The sequence below is a fragment of the Mercenaria mercenaria genome, chromosome 18 (genome assembly GCF_021730395.1).
Source record: "Mercenaria mercenaria strain notata chromosome 18, MADL_Memer_1, whole genome shotgun sequence".
Lineage (NCBI taxonomy): Eukaryota > Metazoa > Mollusca > Bivalvia > Venerida > Veneridae > Mercenaria > Mercenaria mercenaria.
In genome coordinates this window covers 56,312,010-56,328,099 of record NC_069378.1, presented here as the reverse complement: position 1 = coordinate 56,328,099, position 16,090 = coordinate 56,312,010, and the positions used below count along the sequence as shown (strand labels likewise).

Here is a 16,090-nt window from a genome sequence, read left to right as displayed (position 1 = left end):
CTGAATAAACTTTTACAGAAGCAAAATATCGACTTAGTTGAGGCAGCCAGGGAGAGCCAGGTTCTTATAGCAACATTCCGTGCCGAGAGAACGGACGATTCTGTGTGGGATGAGCTATACGGCAAAGCAGTGGCCATGGCTGAGGTGCAGGCAGTGGAACCTTCAAAGCCAAGAACAGCTCGACACCAACGCCACCGTGGTAACGTTCCAGCCGATTCCATCTCGGAATACTGGAAAAGGGCACTATTCTATCCGTTCGTTGACCATCTGGTTGTAGAACTAGAAGATCGCCAACGACAGATTCAAAGCACAGCATCTGATACCAAGTCTTCTTCATGAACTGACAACTGCTCAAGAAGATGCAATATTTGATGCGTTTCATTACGACTTCAGTGGAGATCGTGAAAGCTTCAGACGTGAAGTTGCCCGCTGGAGAGTACGGTGGTCTTTGGAAGAAACAAAGCCTTCTGACATTAGTGCAACGTTAAAAGACACAAACAAAACTCTGTATCCAGACATTTTCATATGTCTGGTGGTGCTTATCACCATGCCATTCTCAACAGCCTCGGCTGAGAGGCAGTTCAGTATCATGAGAAGGGTGAAAAACTACATGAGATCCACTATGTCCACTGAACGTATGTCTGGACTAGCAATGCTGCATAGTTACAGAACTATAGACATTGACATTGAAAATATTATCATACAGTTCTCTGGCAAAAAGGACAGAAAATTAGATTTGCTTTAGAATATAATCGGGGCTTGTATTTGTTTGATATCTTGGCTCTATTTCAGAAAAAAAATCTGCCGAGTAAAGGGTTTATTTGTTGATTTATGCTCCTTAAACTGTCTATTTTCGTTAGTAAGTAAAGCACCTCAGAACGCCCAGAATGCACCAGATTGCACCATTGTTTTCAAATTTTTCCGGGGGGTGGGGCATGCCCCCGGACCCCCTTAGAAAAAATTTGAATCCACATCAAAACATGGCTAGCTACGCCCCTGGGAAACAATTGTTACCTCTGTATTACTGGAAACTTCCAAATATGTTTAAATTTATAGAACTGTTGAATTCTGAAAATAGCCGAACATTAAAAAGTCTTGGAAGTTTTATAGACAAAGCATTTACTATGAGGTCAGACTTATTGTATAACAACATGTACTTTAGAAACATATATGAAATTAGTTATATGTAATATTAATGATATGTAATCTAGTGGTTACTAACTGTAAATTTATTTCTGAAACAAACAAGCATTATTTATACCGTTTTTCTTGTCTTTTTCGTTTCGGACAAGATAAAACGTCAAAGTGGAGCGTGCTTTTGAATAACATTATATTAAAATGATCGTTTGATTAATATATAATTGAGCCGTGCCATGAGAAAACCAACATAGTGGGTATGCGACCAGCATGGATCCAGACCAGCCTGCGCATCCGCGCAGTCTGGTCAGGCTCCATGCTGTTCGCTTTTAAAGCCTATTGGAATTGGAGAAACTATTAGCGAACAGCATGGATCCTGACCAGACTGCGCGGATGCCCAGGCTGGTCTGGATCCATGCTGGTCGCATACCCACTATGTTGGTTTTCCCATGGCATGGCTCATATGTTGATAATGACGTTATATATTTTGTAATAATCAAATACTATTAAACTACAATCAAAAACCACGTGTGGAAACTTATGTTTCATATAATTATATTTATTAGAAATGTATTATTCAGTGCAAGTATGAAATTATATAATGTGCATGTCCGTCATGTTATTTGTACTAAAATTGCCACATGGGTCTATGACCTAATGGACATGTGAAATAAACTTGTTAAACTTCTTATATCATAATTATTATTTCTGAATTAGCTGTTTGAACTTTGAGACTGACTAAGTGAAGAACGTCAGAATGCTCAAATATCATTGATCTTTCTTTCAGTGTAATAATGTATTCATGATGACAATTGCAATTACTTCTGACACCTTTATTATATTGTTCGCGAATTTATTTAATAGTACGATGTACTAGAAATTGGCATTTTAATCAAAATGTCAAGTGATTCTGATAAGATAAATTTACCTTGTAATTTTTCTCCCTTATTTTGACAAAATATATATTTTCATACTGCAATATTGATATCATTTTTTTTGCGTTATTGCACAACATCTTTAATAGTGAGCATAACATAAAAATGATCTTTTCATGTTAAAAGCTTTAATTTTCTGAATCATTTTCCTATTATAATACGAAATGGGCTGTATTAGTAAAATGTTTAAAAATATTTTCAAGATTCAAACATTTCCCTCAGCCACTCATGGCAACCTATAGAACGATATGTAATTTGTATATGGTTCTAGCAAATCAAACTGGCATTGGTATAAAACTGTAGCTACTTGATCAAATTTCTACTTTAGAAGAAGACATTTCTGTATTTCTTATCATGAACACATGCAGTGGATAGCCATTTTTTACAATTAGTTCGGCTTTAGTTATCCGATCGAAAGAATTACAGAATAATAGATTCAACTATTCATTGAATCTGGATAGAAATAGTATTCATTAACCAGTTTACGACTGTTTTTGAACACTATTTATGCCATTTGTGAATGTCAGTGTCCAATTTCAGAGTTAAGATAATGACTTTCAGGATGAATTTTATTTTATCGTAAGAGGCAAATACATTGACGTTTTCATCGTAGAAATGCCATTATTTAATGTATATCGAGTTTATTTACAGTAATTGCTTTCTTTCCTTTGCTCTGAACATACCAAAATTGTGAATGGAAAAGGCAACGTTGTTCTTGTGTTCACTTTATCTGCCTTCTAAATCTTCTTAAAATATTTAAGGCAGAGAAAGAATTCTAAACATTCGTCTTAAAAAATGAAACAGTTACACACATCTCAATATTAGGTTCAAAATACCATTTTATTTACATGGTAACGTAAAACAGATTGGCGGTTTGGATTGATTTTCAGATATTCATTTGAGTTGCAATTGCTCTACTCTCAAAAACATGTTCTATTATTTTTTAACTTGAACGAAATCAGTTATGTTGCTGATCATCTTAAAATCAAGAAACTATAAGAAATATTCTATTTTATTAAGTATTTACTTTATAAATAATCCAGAAGTGTGTATATGATGTCATAAAGTAATAAAAAGCATCGCGGAATTTCTGATAAAGAAATGCTTATTATGGAGAAGAGTTTAGCAAACAATGCAGCCAAACAAGAGACTCACAACTAAAACGAGGCTGTTTGGTACCGCACTACACAATTTGTTCAAATGTTAGAAACGTGATTTTGAGAATTTAGGCCTGAAAGTGTCGTGTCGTAATTTAAACCTTCCGGAATAAGGATCGTGTATCATTGTCGTCTACACTAGTGTTTTCTGCGCTGCGTATGTTTCAAAATATCATTGTTTTGCCATTAAGATATTGAGAGAAACTAGTTTACAAACATAGCATATGGCGAATCAGTAACTAAAGAAACACAATAGCTTTGCACAGAGTCTTAAATAAGGTGACATATGCAAAACAAGCAAAAATGTGCGTCAGACAAATTGCAATGGTGTTGATAAGGATGTTTTTGTAAGGTGATTAATTCAACGAAGAAGAATTTTAGCTTCGCGATATTAGTGACAGATAATAAAATATTCATGAAGAACATTCTTTTACCTTTCAAATCTGAAAATTTGAAAAACTTATCGTCAAGACTTACAAAGCGGCTTTTAGTTTGTCACTTATTAACGCATTTACAGACGTGACGTCTAGAACGTCGTGAAAACAGTATGACTTAATCGGGCATGACGTGTATAATCCATGTCATTTATGCGAGAAATTATATATACCACTCGCTAAACGTCATACTTTGAATATTTTGACAGCTTAAAATTATTTTACTGAAGAAAATAAGTAACCGTGTATTTTTGGTTTCTCCACTAGCCTTTTTATCTATAAACCAGTGTACTCGTAGTGCATAGGTAATGATGTGTTGTTTTTTCAACTTGCTTGCCATAACGCAACAATTCAAAACGCATTCGTTTGCTTTGTTTTATATAATTAAATTACAATATAATGGTTCTTTGTTTCTTTGTGAAGACAAAATAAAATTATGTTCCAATGTTTAAAGCTACCTGTTATTTAATATTGATATCATGTGTCTGATACATGTTTCTTTTCGTGGAATGGTCTAAATTAAATAAATATATAACGTAATGGCTGTGACAAAATACAGAGTTGGTGCATCTGTGATATATTACAGACTCCGGTATAAACCGGATTAACTAAATTTGAAAGAAAATATCTTAACTGTATATATTTTGTAACCATGGTGATACTAACCCTAACCTCTAGTCAGTATATTATGCATTTGATACTCTAAATGCGTGCGGACATGCAAAAAATGAGTAATTTTGCCGTGCGCTCCAGTGGATAATAATTCCGCGCAGGCGCAGAACGGCTGCACCAACTCTGCAATGAGAAACATTCTAACGTAATAGAATATTTTGTTGTCATCTTAGGATTACGTTGAAGCTATAACTTACGATTCTATTTGGATTCTGCTTGTCTGGGGAGCATATTTTATACAGGTAGTCTTTTGCTAACTTAATAATCATACATATTTAATCAAGCTATGAAGAATAATCCAGCCGTTGTGATTCGCTGTTCAGTATGACTTTTTACGCAATAAACGCAAATTCGCTATTTCCTTGTGTGTCTTTCTAAACTCTTTGGACTTCGTAAAAGCTTTGTTTCTTATGATTAATGCAGTGTTTTCATGCGTGTAGATATAAGATATTCCCTAAACAAGCACTCCTGGAATTAATTAGTGTATATATACCCAACCTACATGCGGGTTACACATTAAATGCTTGCCGACAGTACATTCGGGAATGAATAATTTCCCCATACTAAAACCTAGTCTGGTCGGGCTTTAATAACATACTACCATCTCTGTGCACAGCTTAAGGTCTTAGCGTAACATATTCGACTATATTATGTTCAACAAAATATATTGTAAACTTAAAAAAAAACACATATTGTCAAAGACACTAATTGCGTTAAGCTAACCTTGGAAGTCTTTGATCAAAAAAAATAACAAATGAATATCTATGCATAAAGATCCCGTTAAATATGCGCTTACTATTACATACTCAATTATAGACTCCGTTAAGTTACAGTGGAACCTGAAACGTCATTACAGTTTGCCCTACTTTGTTATCCAATCAGAGGGCAAAGTTTTTAAAAATATTTGAAAAATATATCACATAAAATACGTTTTGCTTATTTTATGTCATAAAATATGTCACGTATTTTCTCTCGATAGTGTGAGGAACGTGACGTCATCGGCCGTAACTCAGGTGCGGGATTTATGCAAATAAGCAGGTTATGGAAATTAGTTGATCAAGCACAGATAATTCAAAGCAAACACACAAACACAGAAATGAACTTTATTCAGCATGGCTAAATATCCAGTGAAAACTGAAAAGAACGGCTGAACTAGCATATATCAAATGTAGTTTGAATAAATGTCTGTCACTCAATCGAATTCGTTTGAAATAATCAACTAGACTGAAAAGGTGTGTAGCCCCAATTTAATGTCAACCTACCATAAGCAGTTCTACCAAAAGTTCACAAAATACAAGTAACGTCACGTAACAAATGAAATTTCTACTTAAAATTTCCATCACAATTTTTTTACCAGTGTGTGTAATTATCATGTCTTTCTGAACACCTGCTGGTACGTTCACAGTTAATACAGATTCGCTTTCATTTGGTATTTCTGTTTTGGTGCTTTCCGGTTTCAACACACTTGAGAATGTAACGTTTTTCGAAATTCCGTGAATGTGGGATCGTCCGTTTTAAACAAATTTACATGCATCGATTTCTCTGTACGTAAATAACGTTGAATTCCTGCTGCAATATTTTGCAAAGTTGCTGGCGGGTAGGGTTCACCGTTCTTCCGCTTAATTTCACAAATAAAGCGTTGAAGCCAAACTCCATTTCCGATATCCAGAGGAATTGGAAAGCCCGGCTCCGACGCAGTTTCTGGTTGCAGGTTGCGACTCTCGGCCCATTCTTTCCACACATTTATCGCCCATATATTACTTCGAGTCGTGATGGCAGGAACAGCGTTCCTCTGCTTATTCTTGATACCTACTGTAGACCGCGGCTTCTGAAATCTACCTGCAAAGAAAAAAGAATATTTATTTAATTTAAACTGCCACAAACACGGCACATGAAAGGGTTTGTGGTAGTCCTGGCTTCCAAAGCTCTAAATGCCACTTTTTTATAGTTTGTTTTTTCATAGTTGCGGCTTTATCTCCCGTCCAAATCCAGTATATAAACCGAGAGCGCTGAAGTATCTTAAGCTAGGTTTGTGGTAAAATCATTGTCATTCCGATTGTTATCTATTTTAAGTTACATGAAAATCTACCAACTGGCTACTGAGAAATGGCAGCGGACGTGGATTTTTCATTAAATCAACGGCAATAACTCTCAAGTAAAAATGACTAATCCAAAAGAAAATGACGTGCATCATCGAAATATACTGTTCAATATTTATTTTAAGTTTCATGAAATTCTACCTGCAAGTTACTGAGAAATGGCAGCAGACAGACGGAAGGACACATGCTTTCATTAAATCAAGGGCAGTAACTCTACGGAAAATTGACCAATCCAATAAAAAAAAATGACGGGCATCATTGCAGTATGTTGTTACATATTTATTTTAAGTTTCATAAAATTCTACCAGCTAGTTGCCGAGAAATGACTGCGGACGGAAGGACGCACAGAGGGGCGCACGGACGGACAACGTACGCCATTTCAATGCCCCCTCCCTTTCATCGGCGGGAGATAATGAAACATTACAAATCAGAGCAAAAATACTGCTAGAATTTCTAGCTCTAGGACCGGTTACCAAAAAGCACTAAGTTAAAAATTAAATTAAAAAATTTGGGATGGCAACGAATAGCAATTTTGGTATTCGAATATTCGGTCAGCCTTCCGAACGAATATTCGAATATTCGGTCATCAAATGATCAACAAATCAACTCAAAATCTTATGAATTTATCGTACCCTTAGCAGCGATCTGCATTAATTCTACTTTCGTTTACACCGGAAGTAATTTAGACATTGACGAATTAAGACTGACTTATCGTTCTCATCGCTTGTTTATCTTTTTGAATATGAAATGTTTGTTATTTGCTTCCATTTACATATACTCTATATAGGTTTTACTTATTTCTACATGTTTTACAGGGATGTAGCCCTCCCGTAAGTAAGGTTCTCTCCACACATATTACACGTAGCCGACTTCTTATCGGATGATCACGTGAAATACTTTAAAAAGACAGGCGGCATTGCTTGCATTTTGACAGTAGTTTCACGTAATAGCATGAACAAAATTTTCGATTAAACGGGGTGTAAAATTAAGACTGTGTGGGTGGGGGAGTCTTATAAAAGATATATTTTGCTAAACTTTACCCTCTGTCTGAATATTGAGTAGATTCTACTATTTTTTTTCCATACGAAATGCATTTATTATCAAGAGGAATCCGTTTTACATAAAAATAATATTTATCACATTTGACTTGTTTACACCACTTTTCTGCATTTGTCTTTACTGAAATACATCTTGAATCGACTTTGATTGAAATCCGAGTCATTAGTTCAAGTACTTTCTGATGAGTTTTAATTATATGCGGTTCGCACCTACCGAAAACAAGGCGATTTGTAACGGATTTACATCAACTGGGGACTAATAAAATTTCTAAAGGTAGCAATTAGCGGTATTAACTACAGGTACGATGTCATCACCATAGCGATGTACAATATCGGCACGCTAATATACAAAGTGACGTGTCTGACAGCGACGGAAGCCATTTTCGCGCGTATTTACAATGAAAACGGATTTTGGTAAATTAGATAAACGAACATACTGGTTCTTGCATTTGTTTTTTATTTATTTCTTATGATTTTATATTTTTTTTTACGAATATTCGAATAGTGAAACAGTATTCGAATATTCGTGTCATGAACGAATATTCGAATATTCGTTGCCATTTCTATAAAAAATACATACTGTTGCACACTTCTGCTGGGGTGTTCTCTTTGTTTTCTACTTGATTACTAGTATCATTCTTGGCGTCGTAGAGTTGTTGCGTGTCGACAGTAAGGAGCTGCCAAACAGTAACATCATTTTGACCAAACGGAATATAGAAGTAGTCATCGTTCAGGAAATCTAACTGATAATCCAGCTCAGTTTTGTGTTCTGTTGAAACTGTCTTTTCTGCCATATTTTAGTTACCTTCGACATGTGCATATACATGAAATACCATTCACGAATTAACCTGTAAAAAATGAACCCTGACTATTGGTATTTGATTGACGTTTCAAGACAACGTTTTCCTCTCTTGACCTGTCAATCAAAAGTCTTATGGGCGGACGTTTATCACTTTAAAGTGTACGCCGACATGGCGTACGTGACTTTTTGCACAGGAAAAGCTGTAAATCAGTTATTGGTCATATCAAATTTTATAGAACTTATTGCTGCGCTACGCTTGCAATAAATTCCATAAAATTTGATATTTGACCAATAACTAATACGTATTTTTCCATACTGATGTCTAAATTTGATATCGGGTGCTCGACGTCATTTAAGACGTCAGTTTCATGCATGTCGTCGCGTTTAGAAGTTCTTTAGGTCAGAGACCACCAATTCAAAAAGGTACAGCGAACTTACTGGGAATGAGGTAAGTGAATACCTGGGAATAAGATACCGTCTGTGCGTTCTGATTGGTCAGTCATGTAAACAAACCCAGGAAGTTATTATTTTTTTAAAATTGATATTTTTCACTGCATTTACAGTATTTTATTATACATTTTGACAAAATTTGCTACATTTTATGTGTATTGAAAAAAAAGTTTTATCAAACGAATTTCTCCCGCCATGTCAATGATGTAAACAGGGGGTCATCTCATTCACACGACAATTACTTAAATAAAAAGTATCACTATTCATATGTTTTTCGTCCGATATTTTGGTAGAACTAAGATTGTTCTTGAAAAACTTGTAATTAGATATACCTGTTTCGATGTATGGAAGGCCTTACACGCCATAATGTTACAATGTAAGTCTATGGGAAAACAATTGGTGGTCTCTAACCTTTAACGACGAATTTGCAGTTTTACTCGGGCTAAATAGCAAATTTATTTCAGTTAAAATAATTACTATAAGTGTAATAGGTGTTTGTAATAAAACGATTATTAGATTTGCATGGAAAATATGCATTCGTTCTTTCGTAGAATAATATTTCGCTCCGAAAGTGACGCAATATTTCCACCGCAGAAATCTTTGCATATTCCACGATACAAATCTAATAATCGTTAATTAGTGTTAGTTGGCATTCATTGGGTTTTAGATATTACCAGTGCCAATTTACTTTGTCAGCTAGCGTTTAGCAAGCATTTAAATTCAACTCATCAAAGTGGACAGTTTAATTTGCAATATTTCTTATTAACCAAATTGTTCATACACTGAAGCAAACAAAAGGACTTGAACATTTCTGTATTTGCTGTATTTTAACTACCTGGAATAACTGAATAAAACTGTTTTTGTTTTGGTTTTTGCGTCAGTATATTTTACAATTTTACAGAATACATAGATACTGCCAATAATTTTCTGAATCCCCTTGTACCGATGGTAACAAATGAAAAAAAAAACATGTTGAATTTTCGAAAACATTAAAATGAATCTTGATCATGCAAATCTCCTTAACTGTGAGTCTTACACTTTCAACTAATGAATTTTTTATTATACACGCACCAAAACACTTAAACTGTAAGAATGTTATCAGAACTAACATAAAAAAACAAGTTGTAATTGAAGAAGCTTTTCACTAACTGAGATTACAGTTGTTTTGAAAAGGTATTAGCTGCTTGTCGTGTGATATTACTGTGTGAAACAAAATGAGACTAAAGACTGGCCTATCCCGAAACAGTAAACAAATACACTGAAACAATAAATCATGCCGTTCGACAGAATATTTTGAATATGCTACGGTAAACTGGTTGACATCACGGTTTTCGAGAATATATGTTATCCTTTACCTTTAATTGATTGGTATGCGTTTCGCTTGATTGGTATGTGCTTCGTTTAACTGGTATATATTTTGTTTTTAGCATGTGTTTTGCTTGACTGGTATTAGATTTTTTTTAAATTATTATGCGTTTCGTTTGTATGGCATGCATATTTCCTCGATTGGTATGTGTTTTGATTTACTGGTATGTGTTTTCCTTGACTGGTTTGTGTTTTGATTTACTGGTATGTGTTTTCCTTGATTGGTTTGTGTTTTGATTTACTGGTATGTGTTTTCCTTGATTGGTTTGTGTTTTGATTTACTGGTATGTGTTTTCCTTGATTGGTTTGTGTTTTGATTTACTGAATGTGTTTTCCTTGATTGGTTTGTGTTTTGATTTACTGGTATGTGTTTTCCTTGATTGGTTTGTGTTTTGATTTACTGGTATGTGTTTTCCTTGATTGGTTTGTGTTTTCATTTACTGGTATGCGTTTTGCTTGATTCGTTTGTGTTTTGATTTACTGGTATGTGTTTTCCTTGATTGGTTTGTGTTTTGATTAACTAGTATGCGTTTAGCTTGATTCGTTTGTGTTTTGATTTACTGGTATGTGTTTTCTTTGATTGGTTTGTGTTTTGATTTACTGGTATGTGTTTTTCTTGATTGATTTGTGTTTAGATTTACTGGTATGCGTTTTGCGCGATTGGTTTGTGTTTTGATTTACTGGTATGTGTTTTCCTTGATTGGTTTATGTTTTGATTTACTGGTATGTGTTTTGCTTGATTGGTTATTGTTTCGTTCGAATGGTATGACGTTTTACTTGATTGTTATATATTGCACCACTTTTCAATAGCAATAGAATAACCCTTAAGACTTTCTGGTGCTGCTATGTGTATCTGTAAGTAACCGACAGCTTATACGAGAAATCGGGGGTAGACGACAAACGACTTCTGGTAAACTGTTTTCTGTCATGTTGTACTCACTTCTGCTACACCAGTCACGTAAATGAAGCCGCCTCTCGATTGGCAGTATTCTGGTCTACCACAGTCTTGTGGTCTACCACTGAGATACCCGCGTTGACAGCCTTGTGGTCTACCACCGAGATATCCGCGTTGACAGCTTTGTGGTTTTCCACAGCCTTGAGATCTATAACTGACATACCGGGTTGACAGCCTTGTAGTCTACCATTGAGATACCTGGTTGACAGCCTTGTGGTCTACCGTTGAGATACCCGGGTTTACAGCCTTGTGGTCTACCACTGAGATACTCTGGTTGACAACATTGTGGCCTTTTACTAGATATCCAGGTTAACAGCCTTGTAGTCTGTCACAGAGATCCTTGTTGACAACGTCATGGTCTGCCTATGAGATACCCTGGTTAACAGCATTGTGATCTACCACAGATACACCTGCGTTGGCAGCCTTGTGGTCCACAACTAAGATACCTTAGTTGACAGCCTCGTGGTCTACCGCTGTGATATCCAGGTTTACAGCTTTGCGATCTTCCACAGCCTTTTGGTATACCTATAGATACCCGCGTCGACAGCCTTGTGCTATACCACTGAGATATCCGGGTTGACAGCTTTGCGATCTTCCACAGCCTTTTTGTATACCTATAGATACCCGCGTCGACAGTTTGCTAATGTGGACCTTACCACTTGGTATTATCCGTCGGTTGAACCAGCTTACTTGCGATCTTCCACAGCCTTTTTGTATACCTATAGATACCCGCGTCGACAGCCTTGTGCTATACCACTGAGATATCCGGGTTGACAGCTTTGTGGTCTTCCACTGAGATTCCCATGCCAGGCTGACAGCCATGTGTCCACCACTGAGATAACCTGGTTGACAGCATTGTTGTCTACCACTGTAATACCCGCGTTGACAGCTTTGTGGTATACCACTGAGATTCCAAGGTTGACAGCCTTGTTGTCTACCACTGAGATTCCCGTGTTGACAGCCTTGTAGTCCACCACTAAGATACCATGGCTGTCAGCATTGTGGTCTACCATCGAGATACACGCGTTGACTGACTTGTGGTATACCACTGAGATTCCCGGGTTGAGAGCTTTGTGGTCTACCGCTGAGATACCCTGGTTGACAGCCATGTGGTCCACCACTGAGATACCATTGTTTACAGCATTGTGGTCTACCACTGATGTTCCTGGGCTGACAGTATTGTGGTCTACCAATGAAATTCCCAGGTTAACAGCCTTGTGGTCTACCGATGAGATTCCCGAGTAAACAGCCTTGTGATCTACAACTGAGATTCCCGGGTTGATTGACAGTCTTGTGATCTACCACTGAGATCTCCGGGTTAAAATCATTGTGATCTACCAATTAGGTTCCTGGGTTGACAGCCTTGTTATCTACAAATGAGATTGTTGTCTGTTGGTTCTCTGAAGGGTTGTCTGCCTTGTGGTTTACCAGTGAGATTCCAGGGTTGATTGGCAGCCTTCTGATCTATCACTGAGATTCCCGTGTTAAAAGCATTGTGATCTATCAATGAGAGTCTCAGGTTAATAGTCTTGTTGTCTACAAATGAGATTCCCGGCTTAACTGTCTTGTGGTTATGAGATTCCCGGGTTGATTGACAGCCTTCTGATCTACCACAGGGATTCCCGGGTCAAAAGCAGTGTGATCTACCGATGAAATTCCAGAGTTGACAGCCTTGTTATCTACAAATGAGATTCCCGGGTTGACTGCCTTATGGTTTGCCAATGAGATTCCTGGGTTGATTGACAGCCTTGTGATCTACCACTGAAATTTCCGGGTTAAAAGTATTGTGATCTACCAATGAGATTCCTGAGTTGACAGTCTTGTGATCTACCAATGAGATTCCCGGATTAAAAGCATTGTGATCGACCAATGAGATTCCCGGGTTGACAGCCTTGTTATCTACAAATGAGATTCACGGGATGACTGTCTTGTGCTTTACCAGTAAGATTCCCGGGTTGATTGACAGCCTTGTGATCGACCAATGAGATTCCCGGGTTAAAAGCATTGCGATCTACAAATGAGACCCCCGGGTTGACAGCCTTTTTATCTACAAATGAGATTCCCGGCCTAACTGCCTTGTTGTTTACCAATGAGATTCCCAGGTTAACAGACTTGTGATTTACCAGTGAGATTCCTGGCTTAACAGCATTGTTTACCAGTGAGATTCCCGGGTTGATTGACAGCCCTGTTTACCAGTGAGATTCCTGACTTAACAGCCTTGTTTACCAGTGGGATTCCCGGGTTAACAGCCTTGTTTACCGGTGAGATTCCCGGCTTAACAGCCTTGTTTACCAATGAGATTCCAGGGTTAATAGCCTTGTTTACCAGTGAGATTCCCGGCTTAACAGCCTTGTTTACCAATGAGATTCCCGGCTAAACAGCCTTGTTTACCAGTGAGATTCCCGGGTTGACATCCTTGAGGTCTGCCGATGGGATTCCCTGGTTGACAGCCTTCTGGTCTACTAATGAGATTCATGGGTCGACCGTTCTTGATACCTTGATCTTTTAACTTCCTTGCTTGTTGACCGACGTGTATGATACATTAATCACGGAATCACTATAGACTGTTCGTTTATACTGCAATGTAATTTATTTTAGCTCGATAGGGATGAAAGCTTCTAGGTTATTTGAACCACTCTCGAGTCCTGCTGGGAAAAAAACAGTTCTTGTGTCATATGAGATGGCGTGGTCGTGACCCCACTGGGGCTAGAACCCACGACCCTCGGGTTGAACGACCGACACTTCAACTGCTAGTCCACCTGTCTGCACAATATATTTTCGCTGAATCTAATTATTTATCGTTCAACTTACACTCTTCTTAATATGACGTTGTAAAGCAAGTGCCATCCTCCAGGATTACACAATTCTTATAATTGCTTTATTTCAAAATTATGTTGTTTCCAAGCTCAGTGTTTAACTAGATACAAAACTGCCAAAAATGAGCATTAACTCCTTAATTAACCTTTGCTGTAGGAAAAATGAGTATTTTAAAATAGGAAAAAACGCACTATCAGCTAGAACAAAATAATAAATATCATGGTCCAAACAGGACGGAGGACCGACGACAAGGAATAATCTGCTTGTCTTTTCAAATTAATTATTTCGTAGATCATAAGTTACAGTAAGCTATAGCTCAACGATAGGCAGATACATCAATGGAGCAGATCTGTAGTGACAGTAAACAGGATTTATTAAGTATTATATCAAAAATTATTTTACGTTCAAGTAGATTCTTAAATATTTTCGTGCAGACCGACGCTCGGGTTGAAAATAGTGGGTGACATTTTGGCAGGAGCGGATATGTGAGAAAAAGGGAATGCCCTCCAACTGTCTGTGAAAAAAAAAAACATATAATGCAAAATGTTACATTAATTTACCATCGTATTGTGTGGAAACAAGCATTAAATACGCGAAAACAGAGGCAATGCATTATAATGAGTGCTAAGCATTGATAAATTAACCATAAGAAACAACAATATCAGCGTTAAGAAACTGCAAGCTACTACTAAAAGTTATGCTAATCGTTCTAGTTTTCGAAATTTCAATTAGAGGGGAAAATAAGTTAATTTTTCAAGTATTACATTCACTGACTTTTGTTTTAAAAATAAGAAATATTTGTCTTAGAAGTTGATGTGTGTGTATGCATTCTGATGCTTTTATCTTGTACCAGAATTGATAATCAAGATTTTGGAACAAGAGTCGGACATGAAGATTTATCGAAACGAATGCTGAATATCTTTGAGGGACCTAATTTAGATCAACTGTGATAATATGTCATGGTCCAGTATTTAATCTTTTGTACGGCTATTTCTGTATATTTTTACATTCATTGCAATAGTTAATGTGTATCGATCGCTAAACATTTCATCAAAACATCTGATTGCATACGTTGGACGACAGTGTCAAAGTTTTAAAGGGAAAGACAATTTTGTTCTTAATATGTTAATTTAGTCTGCTAGGATTTCTTTAATCATTTAAAGAAGTGAAAGAATTTTCAAAATCGGCTTAAAATGAGAAAGTTGTGAGCATTTAAATAGTTGGTCAAAATGGCGGCCATGTTGTTTCCGTGGCAACAGAAACACTTAGTAACAGCTTACCGTATAACAGTCTGATCACTTAGGGACATTTTTCGACCAATGTTTTCTTTTTTGTGCTGTAGGTAAAAAACTTCAGTTTAAATGGAGTTCATTCGACTAGCTTTTTTTTAATTAAATAACAACAACCTGTTCTGAAACTTAAGGCATACTGGTACTGATGATAAACCCGGACAGATGATAAAGTCGACCACCTTGGAAATATTCAATTGCAATCTGTTATTTATAAAACTGAACACACCATCAAATAGTTTCCACTTACAACACCAACTGGTGTAAACTTAAATAAAATTGGTAATTATTCTGTATAAATAAATGACTTACATTTATTTGTATAAAAAATATTTATCCAAAATTACTGGGGAAGAGGGTGTGTTTTGCGCATGCTCACTGTCGAAACACGAAGGCCTGACATTGGCTCACTTTTCATTACTTGATCAGGAATGACTGTTGCAGTTTTATGGGGAAAGTTTCAATATAATAATATGAAGAAAATTTTGTAAATGACAAAGTGGTCGAATTTATCATCAGTCAACGTTCATACAGTCCCCATTTTACAAACCCCTTTCAGGGCCTCACTTTGTGTGAGTTTGCTTACTAAATATAAAATTTGAATTATGTAAAGTTTTCAGCAAATGTTAAGCTTTATTTTGATACCAGCCATTGATTACAATTTGCAGAAATAAAAAGGTTACAGGTAAAAAACCTCATCTTTTGTTCGGGTTTATCATCAGTACCAGTACAGACACAAAACAGGAAAATGGCATAATGGCAGATTCAAATAGTCATCAGTTTTTTTTTTGTTGTTTTTTTGTGGGATGTGTGTGTGGGGGGGGGGGGGGGTCTTTTTTCTTTTTTTTCTGTCGTTTTTTCTTCTGTAGAGCTATTTTCATATTTTTTTTTGTTTGTTTTGCTGAAATCGCATGACAGAT

At 36.5% G+C, this 16,090-nt stretch overlaps 1 protein-coding gene across 1 annotated transcript; it reads right to left on the bottom strand.

The window, feature by feature from the left end:
- Nucleotides 1–381: 381 nt before the first annotated feature.
- On the bottom strand, nucleotides 382–8,286 carry LOC123538250 (uncharacterized). The gene is made up of 3 exons (XM_045322217.2): nucleotides 8,073–8,286; nucleotides 5,884–6,174; nucleotides 382–569 (listed from the first exon to the last, which is right to left on the bottom strand). Exons 1-3 carry the CDS (start codon nucleotides 8,284–8,286, stop codon nucleotides 382–384), a joined length of 693 nt encoding a protein of 230 aa, XP_045178152.2.
- Between the last annotated feature and the right edge of the window lie 7,804 nt (nucleotides 8,287–16,090).